The sequence below is a fragment of the Epinephelus moara genome, chromosome 3, assembly GCF_006386435.1.
Source record: "Epinephelus moara isolate mb chromosome 3, YSFRI_EMoa_1.0, whole genome shotgun sequence".
Classification (NCBI taxonomy): domain Eukaryota; kingdom Metazoa; phylum Chordata; class Actinopteri; order Perciformes; family Serranidae; genus Epinephelus; species Epinephelus moara.
In genome coordinates this window covers 11,581,354-11,599,578 of record NC_065508.1, presented here as the reverse complement: position 1 = coordinate 11,599,578, position 18,225 = coordinate 11,581,354, and the positions used below count along the sequence as shown (strand labels likewise).

General features: G+C 41.0%; 1 protein-coding gene across 5 annotated transcripts; it reads right to left on the bottom strand.

Annotated features, from left to right (window-relative positions):
- Nucleotides 1–2,825: 2,825 nt before the first annotated feature.
- Nucleotides 2,826–7,943, bottom strand: LOC126387819 (putative fibroblast growth factor 1). Of its 5 annotated transcripts, none has more exons than XM_050040512.1 (4): nt 7,837–7,943; nt 6,085–6,356; nt 5,392–5,495; nt 2,826–4,869 (listed from the first exon to the last, which is right to left on the bottom strand). In XM_050040512.1, the coding sequence occupies exons 2-4, from the start codon at nt 6,338–6,340 to the stop codon at nt 4,684–4,686; spliced, it is 546 nt and encodes a 181-aa protein (XP_049896469.1). In that variant the 5' UTR covers nt 6,341–6,356; nt 7,837–7,943; the 3' UTR covers nt 2,826–4,683. The 5 variants fall into 5 exon arrangements, with proteins under 5 accessions (XP_049896469.1, XP_049896466.1, XP_049896468.1 ...); XM_050040509.1 differs by having other exon boundaries at nt 6,085–6,301; nt 7,837–7,940; XM_050040511.1 differs by lacking the exon at nt 7,837–7,943 and adding an exon at nt 7,351–7,403.
- Nucleotides 7,944–18,225: the final 10,282 nt, after the last annotated feature.

Here is an 18,225-nt window from a genome sequence, read left to right as displayed (position 1 = left end):
AACAGAAAAAGCAACAGCAGCGCCATTGAGATAGTAGGTTTTTCACAGTGCAGCGGCAATGACACGTGACGGATGACAGATATGGGTATTTGCAAAGCCCTACACTGCCCCCACTGTTCATGTGCGTATTGCATCTTGTAAATGTACAGCATTATTTTCCAAGGGCGTGCACAACAAATGCTCCAAACAGACACAGTGTACGTGGACAGCCATCATGTGCACATGAATACGTAGTTCAAAGCAACTAAATCTCCAGCTTAAGATATTCTAATCAGCTTCTGTCTAATCGTGCATTTTCAAAAGTTGTTGGAGTTCCCAAGCAAGGGTCCCGGGTCCAATGGAAACTTAAAATTATGAAATTTCTCAAATAAAAGGACTGAAAAATTAGAAATTAAAGTTGATTTGATGTGGTTACTTGCAAGACAAAAATAAATGATATATTGGAAGGTACAGGGCAGTAAGAAATTAGGAAGAGTGCTAGCAGAGCGGAACAAAGAGAGAGAGAAGCAATGCTGGGAGAAAACGATGAGGAGAAAGCAATAAGAACGAGACAGAGGTTAAAGGAGGCTGGAAATTGAGAGACAGGCAGGAAGGGAGCGTAAAGAAAGACGAAATTGAGGAAAGAGAGAGGAGTAACAGATGAGAGAATGTGTCCCAGATCCAGGGTGTGTACGCGTTCATCTGTGTGTGTGTGTGTGTGTGTGTGTGTGCGCTGTGCTGTGCTACTTCATAGGGCGGCCTGTTGGAAAGAAGGGGAGAGACTGTCCTGTAAATGAGAGGTCACAGGTTGCATAAGAATCAGTGTTTGTCCACCAACAGCCATGTGTCCGGTCAGTGTCCTTGAGTCGGACAGACCTTCCTTTTTTTGCAGACCCAATGGAAAACCGTTGGATAAGAGGACAGCTCACTTTTTCAGCTTGTTTTTATTTGAGCCTTCACTGGTTTCTTCTCAAACTTAAAAAAATTCAAGTTTGAGAATTAGTTACTTTAACTTTTCCCCCGAATGTGTAAGAGTCGTTAGCTTGTAAGAATTGACGGAGGAAAAAAGAAAATATAGTAGTACAGAATGGTATGAAAAGGTGATTACACAGTGGGCCAGTGCAGGCCAATGGTGACAGACATTTTACTCAAGTATAAGTATCAGTACTAAACTGTTAAAACACTTCATCAGAAATCTCATATTCAAAATTTTACCTGAACACAGTAAAGAAGAATTAAAGGGCCCCTTAAAAATTGTTAGTATACACAGTAACGCATTATTGGACTATGTCGTAGCGAATTACTATAGCTGTCAAATAAATGTAGTAAAAAGTACAATATTTTCCTGACATGATAGACAAAACACAAATATACATACGGCGATACTCGAGCTGACGAAGTTGCAGGTCAAGTAGTCAAATAGTGCTGATACTTCACTGTCAACTGAGAATGTTAAATTTAGATCTTCAGCAGAGACGTCAGTGAAATATTATCAGAAAAACAAATCAGGGGACGGAAAGGAGAATAATCCAGCTCTGATGTGACATTTACAAAGGGTCATCAGAAAGTAATCTCTTAAATTGGAAAATGCACAACTATTGCTCAATTTTAAAAAGTAATTTGTCACACTCTTGGAAAAGTAATAATCCTACTGTAATGTTCCCTGCCAACTCGGTTTAAATCCCACAATAATATGGAACTTGTTGGAGCCATGAATCAGCTCCAGTCCTCCCAAACATCTTAAACCACGTTCCAATGTTTCCTCCAGGATCTTTTTCCTGGCACAGCGGCCTCCGAAACAGCGTTTGAGGCCATGTTCTGTTTCAGCCGTTACACATTAAGTGTGGATTACATGAAGAATGCCATTGCTTCCAAAAATGTGGTGAAAATACTTGATCGGGGTGAATGGAGGTCTTTTTCTGTTCGACTGCGATCATCTGTCACAACTTTATGGCTGCAATGATTCCAAGTGGACAGCAGCAAGTCTTCACTGAAATTAGTGCAGATGGCTTTTTCCGAAAGGACAATGATGCGTTAACATGGCTGAAATCTTCTCAGAAAGAGTTCTTAAGGTTGCATCATGCTGAAGTATTCAAAATGTAAACAAAAATCTGTCAAAGACTGGAGGTTGGCACTCAATTTTTGGTCGGATTCATGGTCTAGTTTCTTAGATCTGACATTAAATCGCATTTCTATTCATGTTGTAGTGGATTTTATTTAGGATTAGGATTTTGTATGGCTGCATGGATTAAGAAAGTCAAACACTGTATTTGGTCATTTTAAGTTTATTGTAGAAAATGTGTTTATACTCAAAAGAAAAAAGCATGCTATTTCTAAAAATAAACCTCACATGGTAAATTTCCCCTACCTAAAATAAATACAATTGTCTTGGTAATTCTTTTTCAGATATTTAATTTACACGACACATTCTTTATTTAATGACGGAGGATTTGCTGTGTAGTGTGCTCCCTGAACTGTCACAACCCATATACAGGACCTACAGCTGGATAAACACATGCTATTGGCAGCAACTGTGTGGTTTCTTGGATTTACCTTTTTTCATTCATGATTTATTTTTACTGGGATTCGGCGAGACCCATGTGTGTAATGATAATAAACCGAGACTTTTGAAGCCCTCTGTAGCGGCATGAGCGTAACAACACTAACCCTGGAGCAATGCTGCCATCTTGTGGCCAAACATTATTATTTCTAGTGTTTGTGTCACATGGAGGAATGTGTCTCTGGTCAACACCTGTAAGAGTGTAGTCCGTTAAAAACACAGATGTTCACATGCAGTGCAAGGAAGAGACACAAACAACAAGCTGATCAGCAACAGAAGTATTGAACACTGGACATAATATGTTCCTTTAAAGAGATGCACAGTTATACACTTTTATTCACATGTCCATGTTTTGGGATAAACAATAATCATTGTCACAGTAAACATACTATTAACTCAGATTATGATGCAAACTTCATACATGTCGGTGCACTTAATACAATATGTATTACTTTGTAAAAAGGTTACCTTTTTCACTATCCATGTATACATTATTATTCAGAAAATGTCTATTGCAAAGTTCAGCAAAATTAAACTATTAGAAATAAAACTTTATAAATAAATATTCACAATAGTTATTTAACCTAGTATAGTGTTACAGTAACATTTGTTTAAACAAAAATACATATGTTTACAGAAAGAGCTGTTGGGGTGAGAAGCCATTTTGCTAAGTGAAAGGAAACTTTTTGTGACTTCCATGGTCCAGGACAGAATGGTCAATATTTGGTCCATCACTGCCTCCTCATAACTAAAATATAATAATCTACACGAGTATTTGGTGCAATTAAGATGTTAAATATTCTCTGGTTCCTCCTTTTCTTTAAAAATACAACTCAATAATAACTTCATTGATTAATGAAGCTCTGTTTTCACATCTGCCTCAGTTGGCCGAGGCACATAACAGCAAAATGATCACACAATACAATTATACAATCATACAAATGTTTCACTCTTGTCACAGCTAACTGTATCATAAACAAGGGTGCTGTTTTCAAGGGCTGCGGCGTTTAAATTATATCAACCAAAAACTTAAACTTAAAGGTACAGTTCACCCCAAAATCAAAAATTCATATTTTTCCTCTAACCTGTAGTGCTATTTATTCATCTAGATTGTTTTGGTGTGAGTTGTCGAGGGTTGGAGATATCGGCCACAGAGATGTCTGCCTTCTCTCGAATGTAATGGAAATAGATGGCACTTGGCTTGTGGTGCTCAAAGTACCACTAAAAAACCTCAAACTCAACACTCATGTCTCTTTTCAGAAGTCATGACCTGGTTACTCAAGACACTCCACTGAACTTGTGAGCAGTTTCATTGGAACTGAGCTACACCTACCAACCAAATTACCTGGCAGAAGTAAGCGTGCATCTACTGCTAGCTCACCTAGCACCACTGAGCTAGCTCACATTACAGCTCAGCCAAAAGTAAAACAAACTTGACAACTTGCTTTTACATTGCTGACACTCTACATAGATCACTTGTGGTTACAGAAACAGACATCAAACAAGTTTGAGCAGAATAATAGTTACTAGTAATTCAGAAGTTAGCAAACACCCACCCTAGTGAACCATTAAGCAAGGCACCGAAATATTTATTTTATTACTGTACTATTAGTCCCTTCACTGTTGACTTTGTTTGCTTAACTTTGAATTCAGCACCAGATGGTCGGCTCTTTTATGTTTACTGCCTTGTTGGTTTCCTTTGTGCCAGACGTGATCAATTGTAAAACTATTTCTGTGTAAAAGCGGCCCGTTGCTGTCTTCCAGCAGTGGTATTTCATACGAGGGTTCAAAGTGAACACCCATCTATCAAGGCTGACATGCACTGATACCGCACACATTTTCTTGTCTGCAGTGGGAGGGTGTATATGTGCTCATATCCCTGTGATCATATACAGTGTAAGCTGCTTACATGAGCTGGAATCACATATTCCAAGAGGAATAAACAAACATGTAGGTTATTAACATTAAAATACAGCTTGAACTAACTGTAAAAAAAACAGCATTATGTGTTTGCCTCGTGGCTCTACCACCCTACTGAACTGATTTTGAGTGACCTTTTAATAAGGTTCCTTTGCCCGGTGTGAGAATGCACTATTAATGTGCATTAATGTGAGCGTGTCCCTGGTTCCTGGTGCAGTCTTGCTTTACATGTTACCCACAGGTCTTGGCAGGAAAAAGATGGCCTTCTGACCCTGGTGGGTGTCCGGCCCTGCTTTGGGTTGGCCGTTCCTCTTCAGCCCAACATACCAGTTGTACTTCTGAGAGCAATATGTGTTGTAGTGGTTTTCTTCATACTTCTCCAGGAAGTAACACTCATCGTTCAGTGCTTGCTAAGACAAGAAAATAAAAGAGAGAAGAGAAGAGAAGAGAAGAGAAGAGAAGAGAAGAGAAGAGAAGAGAAGAGAAGAGAAGAGAAGAAAAGTTTTATTGCAAGTTTTCTAATTCTTCCCATCAATTCATTTTAAATGTTGTGTGGATACACACACACACAGCAACAGAACAGCAGACTATAGTGCTGAATAATAGAAATAAGAATCCATGTGACAGATCTGTAATTCCTTAATGGCTTACTCATCTGTACCAATGATAAATTACTGCGCACAGTGATTTATAGTCTACCCTTTGGCGCTGTGATTTTCCAGCATTTTGCAGTTGTGGAAATAACCTAGCTATTACAACACTGTAGGAGTGAGTCTGAACTTATACTAAAACGTTAAGAACTATTATGGAATTTGACGAAAGCAGCCCCAACGTAACAGCTCTTCAAACTGTTAGGTAACATTTAATCTTTACTCATCTTTAGCTCATGGCAGCAGTATTTTTGTGACAAACTCCAAAATGTAAATACTCACCGATCCGTAAAGGCGCCCATTTTTGTTCATAGCCAGGTACCTCCCTGTCATCTCGCCCTTGATGACCACCACTCCCACGCTCACAGCCTTCAGCCTGAGGATGTCTGCAGCACAAAAATACAACCCTGTTCAACATAACACCGCCGCATGGCTTTTTTGATGCCTCTCCAAGGATGAAGTGGAAAATAAACTAACTTAAACATAATGTCACCATCATTTTTCTCCTGAAATAAATATTTGCCTGGCATTTTTCAGGCTCTGTCGTCTGAATGTGTACACAGGGTAAGTAATTATATTAACAGGCCAAAATCAGTGAGCAGCTTTACTAGAAGTGCAGCAATTAAATACCTTGCTCAAGAGAAACTGTCACACTCATGAGCCTTAATATTCTTCCATTTTATCAAGTCCAGTTATCACTTTAAGTCATATATTATGCATTGTATTATCATATTTTACCCCGTCTCTTTTGTTTATCATCATCAGAAAAGATAAAACTGTCATTTAAAGTGTTAAAAGTCAAAAGAGTAAACAGTAGATATGAGTAACATTAACAGAATTTGCTCAGTTTCATTTTCATCTTTAATGTTACAGCTAACAGACTCTCCTCTTGTCTTTTACTTTGCTCCTGATTCTGAGACACAACAACCAATCACACAACAAGAAGAAAGAAAAACAAAAAGATTCCTTCCTCACCATAGGGGTCATTTTCCTGCCTGCCACCGCTCACAGTTCCATCTGGTAAAATCCTCAGGTGATATCCTCCGTTCTGGCTGTACAGCCTGGTCAGTGTCTGGTGCTCTTGCCTGGACAAGTCCAGAGATGAAGGTCCGAATGGCAGCACTGTAACATCTCCCTCAGACATCTTACACAGAGTGTTAGGCTTAGACGAAGCAGAGTGATGTCCCTGTGTCTGCAAAGACAGAGGAGATCCATCGTGCTCACTGTTCATGTCACCTGGACTGTGTCTGAGACACGAGAGAAAACAGGAAGAGGATGACATCGCTGCTTTCATGATGTGATTACAGGAAATGCTCAACTCCCCCGACTCCCTCAATCACTTTCTCCCTCTCTCTGTGTCTCTGTTTCTCTGCGTCAACCTTTTAAGGCGCTGTTTTTTTTTTTTACATAAAGTGATGAAACCAGGCAGGGGATATGATCTGGAAGGAAGTCAGGCAGATCACTTAGGTGCTTTCTTTGTGATAATCATTTCCAGATGGCAGTGATGTAACTTTCACCTGAAATCAGTGCAAGGCCAGACTACCAAATAAAAAACACGTGGACACACCGCAGCAGAGACAATTTGCGGTAATGGTTTTACTCCCGGCTGGAAATGTTGCAAGTGCCAGCAATAGTCTATCAAGTATATCCAACAGTTTAATAAATGGTAATCCACAAGTGAAACACAAGAACCATTTTCATCATACTGGTTGAGGCAAAGACTTTTGCATTAACTTCCCTGCATTCAGCTGGCTTCAGCCGACTAGTCAAACAAAGTGTCCAGCAGCCAAACTCTTAAATCTTTCCACGAGAGGAACAAGAATCCAGCTCACCCTGTCTGTCTTATCCTTGGACTGTCTGCTTCCCTTAAAAGCTTATCCAAAAAACAATCAAGCCCATTTTAAAGCCACAATGTCAGTGTAATCTCAACATCCTGAAGGGTAGCGATCCCAGAGCAGCAGTGCCTGTCATAAAGTCTGTCTTGTCAAATGGAAAAGTAGTAGGGAAGCAGCGAAGGACACAGCCAGCAGTCAGTGGTACTGTACAGCTCGTACAGTCGATGTTATCATTTGTAGCCAGAGGTAGAGAACAACTGCTACAGAGTAATGCTAGCCCACATCTGGAATGTCTTGGAAAAGCATAAGAAACAGAGGGAGGAAGAGGGGAATGAGAGCGGGAGAAGGAAAGCAAAAGACAGAGTAGTGCAAAGCCACAAAAGGAATGTAAGGCCTACCCACTCACAGACGTTTTTTCCTAAGAACAGGACCTGGAGAAGAATGTTGTATTACGGGATATGAGAGGTTACTTTATATCCACAGGGACCTTCGGATAGAGCTGCTGGTGGCAATAACGTCAAAAGTCGACCTGGTGACCGAGTCAGAGTGCAGATACGTGGGAGGATAGATTGAACCTGTGTGTATGTTTGGGTTGGGGGAGATAGTCGAATTGGATGATGTCTGGGCTAAAGTAGAGCAAAGTTCTGCTGGGAATAAAATACTGATGATTCATGGAAGAGTTCATGGATGCTGAACAGCGGCCCAGCTTGGCTACTTTTGATCCTTAACATGCAGAAACACACACACGCCACATCAGGTGGATTAATTTGTCAAAATTAAGGAAGATCAGTATCAATTTGCTTCCCTGTCATCAAAGATCAGCATCGGTTAATGGTGTATCAGCAAAACACAAACAACAAGCCTCCTCTGATCTAGTGGGTGAGTCACCTACCTGTGAGAAAGTCATGTGACAGTGCCCCTGATAAGCCAGCATGTCCTCCTCTTTTCCTCCTTTAAACTGAGGTTTGGGTGAAACCAGCTCCTTTGCGCCAAACTTTCTGCTTCTTTTCTCCAGCCGAGAAGTGGCTGGACTTTAGAGACTTAAGTGTGTATTTGTACCGTATCTACCCCCTCCTCACCTCACCACCCTTCTAGCAGCGTCAGAGGATTCATTTTAACAGACCAACGTCAGGACTAAAATTACCGCAGTAGAATAGAGAGAGAGGAGACTGAGACAGAGTGACGCAAGTGTCCAGGCGATGGGATCCAGCCAGAGCCTGGAAATGAGCAGGGCTGCCCGTCTGACTGAGCACTGATACATTCTTATAGCGGAGTCCTCCTGGAGACACTGGTGAGCAACACAATATAAACATTTATAAAAGACACAAAGACGGTGACTTCAGTTTCCACAATTAATCTTACATAACGCCAGAACCAGTCCCAGCTGCTTTGATGCTCGGCCCAGATGCCCAGTGGTGAATGGTAAATGGACTTACATTTGTCTAGTGCCTTTCTAGTCCTCCAACCACTCAAAGCACTTTTACACCACCCATTCACACACACTTTCATACACTGGTGGCCAAGGCTACCATGCAAGGTGCCACCTGCTCACCTATTCATTCACATGCATTCGATAGGTGTACATAGTTGGGTGAATCAGGAGCAATTTGGGGTTCAGTATTATAGAGGATACTTTACATGCAGACTAGAGGAGCCTGGGATTGATCCGCTGATCTTCAGATTGGTGGACGACTCGCTCTTCCACAGCTGACCCACTGGTGACTTGTTTCACATTCCTGCAAAGTTAGAATATGTACTCATCAAAAAAATACATTTGACAGCTAGTAATCCCACATACATTAAAGCTACAGATGGTAACTTATATGAAAATAAGTGCAATATTTGCTGAAACTGTCACTATATTGTAAAAAGAAGTAAATTAGACAGTCTAATGCAGTGGTTTCCAACTGGTCCAGCCGCAGGGTCCAGATTTCTCCTTCGTCATTAGTTCAAGGTCCACACAGTTTTATATATTCAGCGTCATCCTTGTGTTCGGCCATACTGTGGAGCTAGTTTGCTGTCTATGTTGAGTACTACTTACTTACTTACTGCCCTTTATGCCGGCTGGCATGTAGGGCAGCAACAAAGGATCTCCACTCCTGTCTGCTCTGGGCCAGCGTCTTTACGAACCCCAGGTGTGATGTAGGCCCTTCAGCTCTCCTTCCACCGTCCTGCGCCGGGTGTTCTTGGGTCGGCCTCTTTTACGTTTACCATCTGGTGTCCAGTGAAGGGCAGTTCGGGCGATGTTGTCCTGCTCTCTACGGATGACATGTCCAATCCATTTCCATCACCTTCTCATAAGGATGGTAGCCATATTTTCCTGCTTACACAGGCTGAGAAGATGCTGGTTGGATATGGTTTGGGGCCAGAATATTCTCAGTATCTTCTGTAGGCTTTTGGTGTGAAAGGCTGACAGTTTGTGGAGATCATTTTCTGTCGTTCTCCAACATTCTGAGCCGTATAGCAGGGTGGACAGGACGCAGCTCTTCCCTGTTAAGTAGCTGTCCATTATTTGCTCACTGTGGCACTTCAAAATAAAAACGTTGTACCAGAAATTCCCTGTACTTCAAAATTAAGTGTGTTTTTTACAAACTTGACACATTCACGAATCACTTGTGGTCCATTCAGAATGGACCCATGACCCACTTTTGGACCCCAACCAAGCAGTTAGGAACCACTGGTCTAATGTAATCAGGCCACGGCACGGTCAGTCAACAACCAATCCAATCAGAGCCAGGGAGTCTTTAACGCAGCTGTCAATCATATCAATCGCTCCATGAGCTGTGGTTAAACTGCCACACTAGGCAACGCTGATCAAATATGAATCAGGTTCTGTTACTGCGTTTCCTGTTTCTCTCCTCAGATGTTTTAAGAAACATATTTTAGTGTACTGTTTAGCTGTAAAATGAGAACGTTTGTGACTTGGCCGTCATATTGGATACAGTTAAACAGAGTAACAACTACTGTACTGTTAAAGGAAATGGCCACTTTAGAATGAAAATACAGACAGTATTTTCTGACCCTCATGCCAACAAGAAGTCCAGTGTAGTTTTTTAATCCACAAAACTCGTTCGGGGTATCCACAAAACTCGTTCGGGGTATCGGAGGATAACAGCTAGCTGGATTTTTCCATACACTTGAAGTGCACGGAAGCCACATTTTGAAAATGTAATAAAACTCCGCTAATGCATTTCAAAAACGTCAGAACAGCTCGTCCATCGTAATCCAAGTGCCCTGGAGCCGTGGCATGCAAAATTGACTTGAAAAGACGTAATTTACTCCACTTTCATAGCATCATTTCTGTGTTTACGTGGCAACTCGCGCGAGACTAGCTGATGGCTAGTGGTGCGGCTGGTTCTCGAGTCTCGTGCGTCAAATTATTGTACTATTAGTCCCTTCACTGTAGTCAAAGTCAATTTTGCATGCCGCGGCTTCAGGGCACTTGGATTACGACGGACGAGCCGGCTGGCTGTTATCCTCCGATACCTCAAACGAGTTGTGTAGATTAAAAAACTACACTGGACTTCTTGTCGGCATGAGGATGAGTAAGTACTGTCTGTATTTTCATTCTAAAGTAGCCATTTCCTTTAAGTTGCAAAAAGAGAAAGTTGTAACTCTGTTTAACTGTATCCAACATGGCAGCCGGGTCACAAACTTTCTCATGTTGCAGCTAAACAGTACACTAAAATATGTTTCTGAAAACATTTGAGATGAGGAACAGCCAATGCAGTTACAGAATCTTGATTCATATAATCAGCGCTGCCTAGTTTGACAGTTTTACAGCAGTTTACTGAGTGATTGACGGCTGGGTTAGAGACCCTTTGGTTCCGATTGGTTGTTTTCGTTCACATGCAGTATTGCCGTTATGAAACAGACAAGGCAGAGGAGTGTGATTTTTTTTTTCATGGATTATATTTCTCATTTAGTGCTGTGTTGATATAGTGACAGTTTTAGCAAATATGAAAAAAGTTTTTCTAAAAGTTACCAACAGCAGCTTTTAAATGTCCTCAATATATAAAAGCAGGTATAAAAGTAGATCTTAAGAGGGAAGATGGTCTTTGATTTCACAATAAATACTCTGTAAGTGAAAGGCAAGATCAGTTTTCTATTTTTTAAAAACTGTAAACTGTAATCTGCCACTCAGATTCCAGTTTTGTCACTGGGGCCCCAGTAGGAGCAAGCAAACGGGACCTTTGAAACTCTCTCGATAGTTTCTGTCTGCAAACAAAGATACTGGTCTGGCTTCAGACTGCCACACACACCCAAAAAAACAGAGAGGTAGGAGTATTACTGTCAGAAGAAAGAGAAAACATACCTATTATTGTGAATCACTTCAACACCTACAGAAGACAGATGATAGTAATGTTTTATTATTCATAATTTTTCAGGACACACCAAAAGAATTCCCCAAAGCCCTGTCACTCACTCGTGACAACTTTCAAAGTGAATGCACTCAGCTGAAAAATATATATTTAGATATGTACTGTGGGGGTGCTGACATCTCTCAATATGGTGGAAATGGCTTCAAAAGACTCACCAGACTCAGTATCTATTTTTACACACTCTCACTGTCTGTCTGGCACTTCCATGACAATAAACAGCAGTGGTGTGCGGGCTGGGTGAATTATTCACAGCGGTTGCCTCGCCTCTGTCTTCTTCTAATGGATACTCCAAGCTCCTCTCTGTATAATTCATTCTCAACAGTACATCTGCATTTTAAAATCACTCTGACTTTCTAAGTTGCTGGAGACGTAAGACTATATAGAGAATGTGCAGCAGAAAAGAGAGACAAGACTGCCAAAAAGTGGACAGCCTGACCTACTTTTCTCTCACCTGTTGAGCACTGAGCTTCTTAGGTTTTTGAGGGGGGAAATGCAGTACCACTTACATACCAGGAGATGGCAGAAGAGGTCAACTATCACAAAAACAAAATCAGTTTGGCTGTATATTATAGTATACTGAAGCGTATTGCATTCACTTGACAAATAATTTTTTCTGTTTTTCTGAGTAATTTATTTATTTTTCTGTTTTTTGGTGTAATTTTTTCTGGTTTTCTGAGTAATTTTTTCCCTGTTTTTCGTGGTAATTTTTTTCTGTTTTTCGGGGTATTTTTTCTGTTTTTTGTGGTATTTTTTTCAGTTTTTTGGGGTATTTTTTGTTTTTTGTGGTAATTTTTTTCTGTTTTTCGTGGTAATTTTTTTTCCTGAACGAGGAGACGAGATACTTCAAAATCTCGCGAGAAGCTCCCACCTGGCACCTGCAAGTGACCCCTGCATCCATGGTGACTCCTGCTCATGGATGTATTTTGCATCCGTGCTCCTGCTCCTAGACAATTTCAACTAGGGTTTAGCTGACAAAAGTGTATGGGCATGATTTCAGTTGTCAGCTAACGTTGTTACAACCTGTTACTAACCTAACCTGTTACATTGAGCGATAGGCCTACACTAGAAAGATGCAGTCGAAAACATAGCTAGATTATCATACCCTGTGTGTAACTAATTACGTGCCTTACCCTTATTGATCCCATAGTTGAAACTGTCTAGGAGCAGGAGCACGGATGCAAAATACGTCCATGAGCAGGAGTCACCATGGGTGCAGGGTCACTTGCAGGTGCCAGGTGGGAGCTTCTCGCGAGATTTTGAAGTATCTCATCTCCTTGTTCAGGAAAAAAAAATTACCACGAGAAACAGAAAAAAATTACCCCGAAAAACAGAAAAAAATTACCACGAAAAACAGGGAAAAAATTACTCAGAAAAACTGAAAATATTACACCAAAAAACAGAAAAATAAATAAATGACTCCGAAAAACAGAAAAAATTACTTAGAAAAACAGGGCTTTTTTTATTTGTCAAGTGAATGCAATACGCTTCCATAGTAGTAGGCTACAACACAACATAAAATGTTTCCAAAAATTATTAAAAAACTGAAAAGTGTAAAATTCCAGTGACACTTTTGTTGGCTATAGTTTGCACAATATGTGAAAAGAATCTGTTACTATCTTACATTTGTGAGGGAGCTCAGAGCTGTAAGACACCCCCTCACTATTGAGGTTAAAAACACATTTTGAGTATAATGTATGCATAGAAACTAAGACAATAATATTTCTTTTAGTTCTGGTGATGTTTAAACCTAGATTCATTGTTTTTTTTGTCTCAATTCATACAATTTCACTGTGAAAAAAAATGATACGTAGAAAGCATGAGCAAACAATTGCCTTTTTACACATGGAGCATGTGTAACGTTCATGCTGAGTGTGATGAAGTCACTCCACTGTCCCTTTAGCACTCTTTTGCTCTCCAAAACTCCAGAGGGAAATATAGGTTTCTTTAAGTGCTAAATGCTCCACTGTGTTCAGCACCTAATTGCTAGCTTTGTCTGTCTACCATGTGGTGCTGGGCAGGTAGTGTTCATTGGGATTTCATCAGAGCTTTTCTTCATCAAATCAAAACTATGAGCTGAAAGATGCTAAACAGCTCCATCAAGCTGAGAAGAACTGGAGCCTGGTGATAACTCTCTGTGGCATATAAATGACTCCTTCCAAGTGCACATATCCCTTTGATCCATTATTGAATTATCTATCATAGCAACTTTAATTATCATAGCCAGTCTGTCAACCAGTAATAATGTCTGTTTGGTTAATAGAAGCGTACAGATGAGGCCTCTCCAGCTCATTCAGGCATCTTAATTGGTTTAAACCAAGTTGAACTAAGGAGAGGTGTGATATACTGTGTTGTGATAGATTGACTTTGTCGCTTATTGTTATTTCGGTTTGTTCTGTCTGTCAGCATTTGTTGCATTTCATAAAAAATAACTATTTAAAGTTGTAACTATCCTGCAGACCTGGGGTTCCCGACAGGTGGGTCGCGATCCAAAAATGGGTCGCTCGCAAGTGACTCACAAACGTGTCAAGTTTGCAAAAAACACACTTAATTTCTGGCAAAGAGCATTATTTTGAAGTACTGTTTCCTGCTGTAGAGTGAGTGACTAACAGACAGCTATGTGACAGAGACAGCAAACTAGCTGGACTGCATGGCCAAACACAAGTATGACACTGACTGTGTTAAACTGTGTGGACCTTGAACTAATGACTGAGGAGAATTTGGACCCTGTCGCTGGACCAGTTGGGAACCACTGCTGTAGACCACTGATGTGCACCATCTCTGTTGTAAATGCAGTTGTTGGAGCATATGTGGAGATTGTCTGTCATATGTTTGAAGTGGACCTCATGGTGCTGACTGGGCTTGAGATGTTGTGCCCATCAACTTCGCTGCCATCCACTTTTGGCACAGATCTTTTTGCAGGGATTTTGTGACTTCACTAAAGCTCACAAAGTAGCATTGATACCACTCTTTATTTTACTATCATGTGCATCTCAGTGCCACAGGCCGGCATTTTTTGTTAGATAAATGCACCTAAATCTTTCCATCCTCAGCCTTGGTACATTTAGGCTTCATAGTCCTTGTGTTGAAGGAGCTCGAACATCCAGAGGGAGCTCGGAGTAGAGCCGCTGCTTCTTCACGTCGAAAGGGGTCAGTTGAGGTGGTTCGGGCATCTGATCAGGATGCCTCCTGGGCGCCTTCTGTTCAAGGTTTTCCGGCCATGTCCCACTTGTAGGACGCCGCGGGGCAGACCCAGAACACGCTGGAGGGATGACATATCTCATTTGGCCTGGGATTGCCTTAGGGTCCCCCAGGAAGAGCTGGAAAGCGTTGCTGAGAAGAGGGATGTCTGGGGTACTTTGCTTGGCCTGCTGCCTCCACGATCTAACCCTGAATAAGTGGTTGAAAATGGATGGATGTCCTTATGATGTGACAATCCACACATGGTGGTACTCACTGCTCCACCTTAGTAACATATTAGCCATGTATGTTACAGAAATCATTATCTAAATGTGGATCTTGTAGTAATAATAATACAGAATCATCTTCAAGAGAATCTGACTTAGGTCTCCAGTGGCTCTCAATGTATTTGCAAACTAATGTACAAAAAATGCACTCTGCATATTTAGAGCTCCTACAATGACTGTACTTATTGCAGTGGCAGGATGTTGTGCACAGAAATTAGTGTCAACTAGACAGTACCAGCGTCCTGTTTTTAACACTGACTGCCTTTACACTTTGGGCAGAAGGACATCCTCTGACTCACCGTAGAGGAAGCACTGAGAATACGACACAAGTGGGTCTCTGGCTCGGCTGTCGTCCTGTGAGGAGGAAAGGGGAGAGAAAGCAATGTAATACTGAATAGAAGTGATTGACAGCTTGAGACTCAATGAACAGGACTGTGAGGGGGAAAGATTGGTGTGACTGGCACCTTGTAAGAGTAAAAGGGAACTTCATGAACCACATGAGACCCACCAGCAGTTACTTTAAAACTGTAGATCTATATTTGTGATTCTCGTTAAGATCCCAAGGTTACCTAAATGCCGGTCTGAATTCCAAGCAAATGTGTAGACAATGGAATATGCAGGCATCCTTTTTTTCTCCCTTCCATGTAATCATGGATGAATCTGGAGCAGACAGAATATAGCTTTTGATTGTTCTACAATATGAAATATTTCTTAAACTTAGACACTTGAGGAGGACATTGGAGCTGTGAAATGGAAATAAGCATCCGTATTTTTAGCTGTCGATAATGAGGTTACTGTTCTCTCAACAGGAAGCTTTCTGTGGGAGAGGAGGTTGATGCCGAAGATGAAATTAGAGAGGGACAAAAAAATCTAATTAACAGCATCTTGATGGCCATAAAGCATCTTAGCGGTGATGCTGATTGAAGCCATCATCTTTAAACAGATTCAGTGATACTAATGTGATTGGAAATTCTTTTTATAAATAACCCCTCTTCAGAGAAAAGTCAGCATCAATAAGGAAACAGCACAAATGAATCTCTGATTGATGTAGTCATTAAACACTGGCCTCACTACAGACTTGGATTATGTTGTAGAATTTGAAATTTCTTCCTGACGTAGATCAACGACGGTACATGAGCTCATAGAGGGACTAATATTGTGTGATTGCTAAACATGAATTTGACCTGTATTTTGAAGTAAAACCAATTTTTAGAAAATTTTTCAAGTGCTGTTACTTTTTAATAATGGTTATTTTCATTTACAATACCAGACTACAAACAAAAACTAACTTTGGTTTTTGAGTTAGCCTCCCACATCTTAAACTTCACACACAAACAACAGGCCATGACGCCCGGTAAAATGGCTATTTCTGTACACCACAATATGACGAGATGAGGAGATGAAGAAATGAGCAGGCGACCAGATGCTGTGCTATGCTTTGGCAAAGGAAATAGCATGTCTAACTTTGAGCTGTTTTCACGCCATGACCACAAACTATGCACGTGTCGATCACATGCATGTAGTGTTAAAAAATGACATAATTTCAATTGCTAATCAGAGGTGGCAGCGACTACAATATACAGTCCTATTTTAAGTCAGTGTGTAGCAGATTCAGTTGGCTTGGGGGCTATTTGTCCTTACAACAGTTTTAATCATCATTAGTGTGTGTTCTTGGAAAATATGACATGTTCAGGAAAATTAGTTTTTTGTAGCTTTCCTCTCCCACCAAATCAAAACAGTATTTGATCCACATTAAGTTTAGTTAAAGGAGTCACTAAAAGTTGACCCAACAAATACAAATCTGTTGCGGTGCAGCATTGTGCCAACAGAGGGCGCCAGACAGTGACGGCGGCTGTAATCCAAGGCAGATACCACTGCATAGAAATTCCCCGCTCAGGCTGAAATGACATCAGCGTCTCCTCCCACCAACCAGGCTCTACTCCCGGCTCCCTGCATGCAAAGATTGTGTATGCTCAGGAAGATGTCATACTCAACAGAACTTTGGCCCTGCGTGCACACTTCCTGTGTAGTTTTTACCTGTCCTGTTAGGCTGCTACTGACTGGGGATCCCATATGTCAGCTTCTGTTATTTTCCACAAGTTACATCATGACATTAATGCTTAAACTGGGTGTGTTAGCTTGACTGACTGGCTTGTTCTGTTTAACCTCCACACAGATCCTGGAAACATCCTGGAGAACGCCATTTAACCAGGTGACTCTTTATCTACCTGCCAATCTGACAGAGCAGAGGACTGGTGAGAGAAGGAGAAGTGCTCGAGAAGTGCTATACGGTGAATAAGGACCAGTGTGACGGTGGAAACGAGAGGTGTTGTCCTGGTCCTGTTGTGGATCACAGCTGGGGTGGCTGCAGTGCGGTGCTACCTGTGTGAAAACCGTTTCGAAACATGGACAAAATTTAAAGAACTTAAAGGAGCTGATGGCATCATATTTCACTGGAGTTGCCCCTTGTATAATTCTGTGTGACTGAGTGATATGTCTCGACAATTGTGAATTGCTATGAATTTGCAAAGATAGCCTGCTCTCCGAGAGCTTGGGTCTTCAACAGAGAGTCTGTGACCCCTAGGGGGTCATCAGAGTTACTGCAGGGGGGACGTCAAATCACCTCTTAATAGTTTAAGTTTTTAAACTTTTTCTTTTTAAGAGTTAATGTCTGAAAATACACATTAACATGAATCCCACATAGTATTTGCAGAGATAAATTGTCCTATTCATGAAACCTATTTAATTTATAGTACACCCATGAATCCTCCCACCCCTCCAGTACTCTTAGATCCTCTTCTGCAATCCAGCTCACATCACCACCTGCCTGACTGACCACCAGGGGTTTTAGAGCCTTCCGCCATTCTGCCTCTCGCCTCTAGAACTCTCTCCCCGACGCCATTTGCAGTAGTGACTCCCTTTCCACCTTCATATCCCATCTGAAAACATATCTTTTTAAAGCAGGCATATTAGGTCTGATTTAATGGTGACACACATATTGAGACTTGCATTGATGACAACCTTATGATGATGATTATATACTTAATATTTATAATTACAATTTTTCATTTCATTTCGTTTAATTAACTTTTATTGTATATCATAGAATTGTTTGATATTATGATCTATGGATACATTGCTGCTTGTTTTTTTTAACTGTGTCGTGTAAGGTGTCCTTGAGTGCTTTGAAAAGGGGGATTTATACTTGTGCGGCAGACCCTACGCCATAGCCTATGCAAGTGGCCTATGCCGTTGTTAGCATTTATACATGTGAAGTGCTGTAATGTTCAGTTGATTCAAAACACACATTAAACATGGCTTAAAGGTAGGGTCTGGAGGATTTTCCAGTTGCTGTTTGTAAACACACATTCAAATTTGGCCCCTCCTATCAGGCTCAACTCTCCCGGGTGTATGGAGCCCAGAGGTACGGAAGAA

Bases quoted from the DNA above. Each gene is read 5' to 3' on its own strand.
- LOC126387819 (XM_050040508.1), bottom strand. From the start codon at position 6,403: ATGAAAGCAGCGATGTCATCCTCTTCCTGTTTTCTCTCGTGTCTCAGA. The intron at 5,496-6,084 runs GTGAGGAAGGAA...TTTGTGCTGCAG, and splicing joins GCAGGAAAATGACCCCTATG to ACATCCTCAGGCTGAAGGCT. The intron at 4,870-5,391 runs GTGAGTATTTAC...TTCTTGTCTTAG, and splicing joins ATGGGCGCCTTTACGGATCG to CAAGCACTGAACGATGAGTG.